Source organism: Notamacropus eugenii, chromosome 1, assembly GCF_028372415.1.
Source record: "Notamacropus eugenii isolate mMacEug1 chromosome 1, mMacEug1.pri_v2, whole genome shotgun sequence".
Taxonomy (NCBI): Eukaryota; Metazoa; Chordata; class Mammalia; order Diprotodontia; family Macropodidae; genus Notamacropus; species Notamacropus eugenii.
The window spans coordinates 466,489,346-466,497,406 of record NC_092872.1 but is presented as its reverse complement, the minus strand read 5'-3'; the positions used below and the strand labels follow the sequence as shown (position 1 = coordinate 466,497,406).

At 43.2% G+C, this 8,061-nt stretch overlaps 1 protein-coding gene and 1 long non-coding RNA gene across 8 annotated transcripts in view; one reads left to right on the top strand and one right to left on the bottom strand.

Annotated features, from left to right (window-relative positions):
• LOC140519317 (uncharacterized) overlaps positions 1 to 1,091 on the bottom strand; it is a 75,352-nt gene extending 74,261 nt beyond the window's left edge. For all 3 annotated transcript variants that reach the window (XR_011972176.1, XR_011972174.1, XR_011972175.1), the window contains exon 1: positions 105 to 1,091. This is a non-coding gene — a long non-coding RNA (uncharacterized lncRNA). The remainder of the gene's footprint in view (positions 1 to 104) is intronic.
• Positions 1,092 to 1,093: 2 nt separating this feature from the next.
• SALL1 (spalt like transcription factor 1) overlaps positions 1,094 to 8,061 on the top strand; it is a 15,395-nt gene continuing 8,427 nt past the window's right edge. Inside the window, exon 1 of one of the 5 annotated variants that reach the window (XM_072632192.1) lies at positions 1,094 to 1,267. In XM_072632192.1, the coding sequence (XP_072488293.1) occupies positions 1,192 to 1,267 (76 nt within the window). In that variant the 5' untranslated portion in view covers positions 1,094 to 1,191. Of the gene's footprint in view, positions 1,268 to 1,572; positions 1,745 to 2,031; positions 2,239 to 2,903; positions 3,037 to 3,464; positions 3,746 to 8,061 lie in introns of those variants that run through there. The other 4 variants (XM_072632194.1, XM_072632196.1, XM_072632195.1 and 1 more) reach the window with 4 other exon arrangements.

Here is an 8,061-nt window from a genome sequence, read left to right as displayed (position 1 = left end):
TCTAATTGTCCTGGGAATGAGTGAGGTGGAGAAAGGGAACAAGAGAGTGAAAGGAGGGGGATGAGGGTAGAAGAGGAAAAACAAAACAAAAAACCTTCCCAAACCTTTCCTGGATCCTCTTCTCCGCACCCCCGGAGCCCTGGATACTGGGAATGTTGAGCTCTGGGAGAAAAGCTGGCGAGCTGAGAGGGAGGGAGCGGAGGAGGGAGGGAGAGAGATCCGTGGCGGACACAAGCAGGAGGCAAAATTACGCTGGACTATTTTGTTTTTCCCCCCCAGCGTGGGTGGGTGGGGGCGATACTTTTCCGCTAGTGTTTTCTGATTGAATTTGATGAAAGGGGAAATGTACAGCCAGATCCGGATAGGGGTCTAGTGGCTTACTCAGGGTCAGTTGCTTCCCAAGCAGGGATACTGCGTTGGCCTCCCAGAAACCTTGTCATCCCACCCTTCGCAACTGCCCTGTACAAGTCCCTTAGCCCTGGGCAGCCCAGCCTGGTCCGAGGAACCCACAGCTGCTGGAGCCTGTGAAGCGCGGTCCAAGTTGGGAAGTTTGCAGTTCTCTCTGTTTGTATCCGTCCCACTTCTCTTCCTCCCCCACCTCTTCCCCTCCACCCTCCCTAACAGTATTTTAATTTCGGGGAGGGCTTGCTCTTTTGGGTCGGCCCAGCCTGAAGCGGGGAGTTGGGGAAGGGGGGGTTGGAGGCGGTAGGATGGGGGGGGGGGGGGCCGCGAGGACGCGGACGGGGACGGGGACTGGGAGAAACTCGCATTCCTACAGAAGGCAGGCCAACAGCGCCTGCCGGAGTCCCAGCCAGTTGCTAAGAGGGTTAACACAGTCTCTGGCTCCGCTTTGGGGAGAGACAACCCCGCGGCCGGCTTATTGGGCAGGAGCGGTAGAGAGACAGGGGTCTACAGCAAATCACGAGCTAATTGATTAAGGCGAGCGGGTTTGAATAGCGCTGGCCCGTTGCCAATCGCCTTTCAAAGAGCCCCTCTATGATTAATCGCAATGCATTATTGATAATCATAATTATAGCAGGACACATGCGCGCTGCGCGGAGGGCCGGGGAGTCGGGGAGGGGGGCGGGCAGGCGGGAGGGGGGAGCCACCGCCGCCGCTCGATTTCCGTAATTTTGAGAAGATTTTTTTTTAGTAATTTTTTATTCTGCCCCAGCCGATGTTTGAGCCAGCATGTCGCGGAGAAAGCAAGCGAAGCCTCAACATTTCCAATCCGACCCCGTTCTGGCCTCGCTCCCCCAGCGAGATGGTGAGTCCCCTAGCCCGCGCAGCGCACACACACACACTCACACTCGTTCCTCCACACACTCCACACAACCCCACGCGCTCCGCACCAACTTCCCCGCCGTCACCTCCAGACTCCTGGTTTCCCCTTCATCTTGGCGATTTTATTTTAAATATATATATATGCATTTTTAATCTCTCTCTCTCTCTCTCTCTCTCTCTCTCTCTCTCTCTCTCTCTCACTTTTACAAGCAAACCTAGATCTTCTTATAGCTCTAATACAGTTTCAAGAGTTGTTGGTTTCATCCAACATTACGTGGGGAGGACAGGAAGGATATTTTTCTTTCTCTTGTTCCCTTTCTTTTTCTGCAGAGAGGAGACCTGGGTCGTGGGGGGAGGGGAAGAGTGAAGGAAGGGAAAAGGGAGAAACTGGACAGTGTGTCCCAAGTGGAGCCGGGAATGGGGAAAGGACGCAAGGACCGGCACTCGATATCCCGGTTAGGTACGAGTCCTCTCCGCTGTCCCTAGGGCTTGTGATCGCTGCCTCCTCTCCAGCCCCGCCGCTTCCCTTATACATACCCTACCGCCACCGCCACCCCTTCGTGGACCGCAAACCCTTCGGCTCCGTCGCCCCAAGATAAATCCCTATCCCTTCGTCGCCCCCGTCCTGGTTCGGGAAAGGAAGTTTACTTCGTCGTCCGGAGCTTGGCTCCGAGTTGGGGGGGGGGGGCGGCTTGAGGGGGGAGCAGCGGCGGGAGATGCGCCTCTCCTCTCCTCCTTCCCTGCCCCCAGCCCCGAACGCACAAAACCCACACCTCCCTCAGGCTGGCTGCCCGGGGTGGGGGAGATAGTGACGGGATCGAGGGCTAGGGACTTATTTGGGGTCCCGGGACTGAGAGAAGGTGACAGTGAATACAAGGTTTGCTTGTCGCTGATTTGGCTGGAGCCCGGGGGCGCGAGCAGCCTTTTGCCCGAGGTCAGTGGGGCGAACTAGAGGTAAGGACTGGGGTTTGGTTAATTCGATTCCCACCCCTCTTCTGCCCTAGCATCTTCTGTGTTGCCGGAGATGGGTGGGCAGGGGAGTTAGTTCGCTCTTTGGGCACTTCGGCGGGGTAGGGTTATCGAGCTGGGAAGGGACTGTAGAATCTGGAAGAGGGGGGTAGTTTAACACCCCCCCCCCCATTCTCTCTCCTCCCACTGCAACTAGAAAGTCACTTGGTGTTGAATAAGAAGGAAGCACCGCAAAGTTTGTATGCTGGGGGAACAGGGAAGAAAATTGGGGTGAGGAGGGAGGTGGGAGAAAGGGCAGAGATATCTACCTTCGGCCCCTTCATAATAGAACTTCAGGGCATTCTCAGGACCGAGGCCCTGATGGAGGAGGTCGGGGGATCGCTTCCTTGGGATCAGCTGGGATCACCCGGGACATCCCGGTTTGGGTCTCCTCAGGCCGCCCTTAGGACAAGGCACAGTCTGTAGCCGATACAGTTGGGGTTCCGGGCCCTCGATTCTTTTTCCCTTCCTTCCCCGGACCCGAAATTGTCGGGCGGTACATGGGGATGGGGGAGGAGTTGGGAAGAGGAGACAAGGAGGGAGCTTAGGGACCAGAGCACCGCTGTAGAGGAAGACCTGGACCCTCTTGTGCGTTCAGCCCTGCATCATCCTTCTTCACACTCATCTTAATCCCCCAAATCCCGAGATCCAGAAGTAGGCCTGGCCTCTGCGGTTTTCTGGTTCGGGTCCGCGTGCCCCTCGGGGCCTTGCTGCCACCTCTGGCTCCCGGGAGACTCCCAAGAGGTAAAAGGATACCGAGAAGACAAGCCTACATCAGGGAGCCCCCCTTCCCACATCTCCTCATCCTCAATCACTCTTAAACACTCTGGAAATTTGGATTTAGGGGAGGGGGTGAAGACGAGGATCGGAAAATTAAGCGTCCAGAGGTCTCAGAGCTCCGGGTTCGGATGCTCCAGAGACCCGGGACAAAGCTTGGGGGTCTGTGCTTGCATATAGTGGAATATCTTATTTTGCAAATAATTTTTCTTATTTTCCACTCCACCTAAACCCACCTCGAACCGGGAATCAAGTAAGAAAAGGGAAACTGAAAACACCCCTGAACTTAATCTCCTTCAACCTGTAAATACTCGAGCAATTAACTAATGAACTTGCAGGAAGTAAGAGGGGTTTGTTTTTGTTTTTTTGTCTTGTTTTTCTACTTTACCAGATGATTCTGTAGCAGTCCCCCCACAAAGTTTTTGGTGTCCGTTCATTTTCCTTTTTTGTGAATGTTGTCACTTTTAAAAGGCATTTGATTTGATTTTTTTCTTTTTTTTTTTTTTTTTTTTAGCTTTTCAAAATTCAGGGTTTTGGCAAACCTCATTTGCTAGACTTTTTCTTTTCTTTTGCCCCTAGTCTGAAACCCTGAATTTTCAATAGTTAATATTTCTCATGAAGGGTGGCGTAAAAGAAGTTCACTACCTCATTTTCTTAAGTTTATTTGAGCGACAAGGTAAGTTAATTAACTAAATAAGTGAGAGTCAGGGTTTTTTTGTTGCTTTTTTAAAAAAGTGCTAGCAGTTAGAAGCAAGGTAGGAAACTTCCCTCCCAGTCAGGGTCCTTCACTTCAAACCCCCTCCTTCCCCCTAGTAGTAATGGTTCTGGGTTATGGCTTTTTTTACATGCTTGAACAATAAGTTTTGTCGAAGTTGCCTGGAGGGTATATTTTGTAATAGTGTTACAGGATTTAGTATGTTGTAATAATATTAGTATACAACTAACCCTACAGAGTACCAGCCTTAGAAGAGTGCCTTTTCCAGTTTACCACACATCGGCTGAGTATATTTGTGAGAAAGACAGAATTTGGTGTTCATTATAAACTTAAGAATTACCATATATGTGTGTGTATGTATATATGTCTACATGTAGACATATATATTTATCTTTTAATCCATCACTTCTACAGATAATTAAGCATCCCACCTCTATCCACACTCTCTAATCCTACTTCAGCCGTACTTTTTCTTTTAAAAATAATTTCCCCAATGAGGCAGTTAAAACATCCGGAGGGAAATCAACATTTCAACAAGGATGTTTCCTTAAGTCTAGAGGCAGGTTTAAGTTATGGCATTATGAAATATTGAAGAGATAAAGTTATACTTTATCATTATATAAACAGTTATACATGCTCATCACAGCCTGACCTGAGCATTTTACATTTGTGTATTTTTCGCTAAAAATATGACCCAAGAAATTGTCTCCCGGTCCCCCTGACCTAGGAAACTTCTTTATAAACGTGGGCACAGTTGTTCAAGTCATATTTGATGACCAAAAACTCCTATGTATGCCTGATTACAGGGAAAGTCCTAGCCATCTTAGGGATGTCTTATAACTTTACTTTGCCAAATGAGAGGAAACAGGAATATACCTTTGTCATTTTTATAATTTAAATTATATTTTAGCTTATCTGTAGACACAAGAATTACATTCCAGATAGGCTCCTGAATTTGGGGATGGGGTGGAGTTTAAAACTGGCTAATATTACTTTTCATTGAAAGGATATTCAACAAGTTAAGAATCACTGGTCAAAAAATGAACATCTCTTTAAATGGTTGCTTCTATGGATTAATAGTTCTGAAAAGAGATAACATGGCCTTTATACTTTAAATGTTTATGTTTTTCTGTAAATTTGGGATTTTAGTTACTTTTTGAATGTTTCTTGTTTCTGTGGGTTTGTTTTTTATTTAGTTGGTTTTCGTTTTGAAATAGGATTACTTTTGTGGCCTAATTAGCCTCCTTCATATATGAGAAAATGACTTTATTACTCAGAGTTTTTGAGGTACAGATAATTTTGAGAGAAAAAATAGCAGCCATACATTATAGATAAAATATTTACTTACCCTTCGATATAAAGAATCATAAAAATCAATTCTGTTTATATTAATAATAAATATCTATTATTTGCCAAAGTAATTTACTCATTGTGAGCAGGCTAATGGGTCACACATTGATTTCTGGACCCAAAAGGTTATTGGGAACTGTAATTAATTATTTTTTTGAAAAAACTGACACCTGCAAGATAGGGCAATTGAAAGGAATCCATGTTTAGTCAGGCCTATTTTAAGTTTGCTGCATAATGGAGGACCCCAGAGTGAGAAAACATTCTTTGGGCTATGAAGATACATTTATATAAGTTTTACAAAACATCTTTAACCATATATGTGATGTTATATGTGTATTTCTGTATCTTTATCTTACATGTATGTCTCCTCATCTTTGCCACTGTGATACTTGTATGACTAGTTTTCTTTCCCGGCACAAGTGGCTGTTTGTATTGTCTTTCTGTGTTTTTGTTTCTTTAGGCCATGTTGTGTAGCAAGGTGATTTTAAAAGCATTGAGGTTCCTTGCAGTGCTTTTTAAAAAAAAAAAAAAAGCAAACAACAACTACGAAAACTCTTTTGGAATGAGAAGATCCTCTACTTAGTAGAAGTGAGAAGTGGGGAGAGGGAAGAGAACCAGCTAAGTTTTATGACATTATTACTTAAAACCAAGCACTCCCCAGCAGACAGTAAATTTTTTCTTTTAAAAAAATAGTGGGTTTTTTGTTTGTTTGTTTGGGGGTTGTTGTTGTTGGTTTTTTTTTTTTTGCCTGACAGTTCCTAGTGTATCCCACTAACCTTTTTCAAAATCTTCCTGGAGAACGAAAAGTTGGACTAGACAAGTGCAGAGTTTGCTAGGCTGCTCTGATATTCAAGAAAAGTTTGTGTGGTAGGGATCTCAGGGGGAAAAAAAGCAAAAAACAAAAAAACAAAAAAATCCCACCATGTGTTGAGCTATTTTAACCTTTGCTAGCCCTCTTCCGTCCAAAGGTGACAAGGTCCACATCACAATATGTACTTTAGTATCTTACCAATGACCCCCAAATTGAGTCTTACTAGTCACTTAGCAGGAAGTTAGGAGTTTATTTTAGTTTCACCTTATCTGCCTGGCTTCTTTTGCTAACCTTATTCCCCTGTCACCCTCAGATGCCAGACCCCCGAAGGGGAAGATTGACAGGTAGTTCCCATAGCTGAGTTTTACCCTCAAACAACAGGGATTTAGTTTCTTGTCCCTTTGCCAATGTTTATGTAGTCAAAGTTTAGCTCAAGCCTTAAGGAGGTTCTCTTTTAAGTGTCACTGAAACGGCAAAACCACACTGAACTTTTTAAAGAAACTGTTGCAACTGGAACCCCATCTAGTGTTCACTTTGATTCATCCATGGGGAAGACATTTTTCCCCTTTCATTTATTGTTCTGCATTAGGCAAACTGGAACAGGGCTTTAGAAGCTGGTTGAGTTTGTACTTTTATTTTTTCAGAGACATTACTTGTATTCCTTTATACCCAAAGTTCTGTTCCCCGTCAAAAAACTGAGCAGACTTGCAAAGATGGATTTGCCGTTTGAGTACAATATCCTCACACAGAGAAAACACATTACAGAAAATAGATCTAGCACATGTTGTATCCTTAAGAACTTATATGGAATCTCAGCTTCTCATTTAGACCTGCAAAGAGATCACAGATCAGACAGTAGAAATCTCTTAATGACAACAATGCTTTTAAAAGAAATTCGATGTAATAGAAAGGCATACTAGGTGTGTGTCACAAGAAGGTGAAAGGGTGAAAAGAGTTTGTCGTGGTTATTGTTGTGGTGGTTTATTTTTAGAGATAGATTTGCATCTTTTATAGTAATATTGCAGAACAGCAAGTCATGTTTCTGAGGAATACCAAAAAAGAAATCTAAATATGGTAAGAAAGTTTAGGTCTTTCCTGGCTGAGGAAATTTTCCTTTTTGGGGTTTGGGCTTATTTTTATTTTCCCAGTTGACAAATTTGCTGTAAATTGTAGGATTTTCATTTTACCATAAAAATATATATACCTCAACAAGTCAAAGAATATGGACTGAGTGGTAAGTTTAGGGTATATGATATAGAATGGGGAATAAAATATCTCCGCCTTTAGGAAACCTGTAAATTGGATGGGGCCGCTAAAAAAAGGCCCAAAGAACTTTTTAAGGTCTTTCCATATATGCATATTTTCCAAATCTATTGCTCTTTGATTTTTTCCCCCTAACTATTCACTGTCTTTAAAGGATTTTTCATTTTATGTAGAATATATTAAAACAAGATAGAAGGTCCCTTCCTCCAGAGGCAACTTTATTTACTGAAGTGAGATCAGTTGCAACTCTGTGCAACAGATTATTGAATGAGAAGACAGCAGATTTTTTTAATGGTCTAGGAGATATTAATTCATTATCTTCCTTAACCTCTTCAAACTTAAAATATCTTCTTTCATAGTTGAGCATTCTAAAATCCATCTTCGTGTTTTAACAATGTATCTTTTTTTAAAAAATGACTAGCTTATTTTAAAATCTCTTCAGAATAGAGTCAGAGTCAAAGTGAAGGACTATTACAAAGTAGCGACACCTGCTTTTGAAATAAACTAAAATAGATACTAAGGAAATTTTTTGCACTCATAAACATCGGGAAATTAAGTTGGTTGACTGTAAACTGAGATCAACTGTCAGCTTTTTAAAAATGTTGTGAAAATTGAAGTTAAAATGTAGGTTGCTCTTTATTTCAGTTTAAGAATCCTTGCCAGAAAACAAACATTTTTGTGTCTCTGTTTTTCATTCATTTAGAACAATTTTAAATGTGAAAAAAAATGTTCAATTCAATAAACCTGAGATCGTAGGTTATAGTCTCAAGGTAGAAAAAAATACAGGATTATGGTATAGGAAAGTCGCAATCAGCTAAGTCTTATAAAGTAAACTTCCTATTTTTTCCCAATT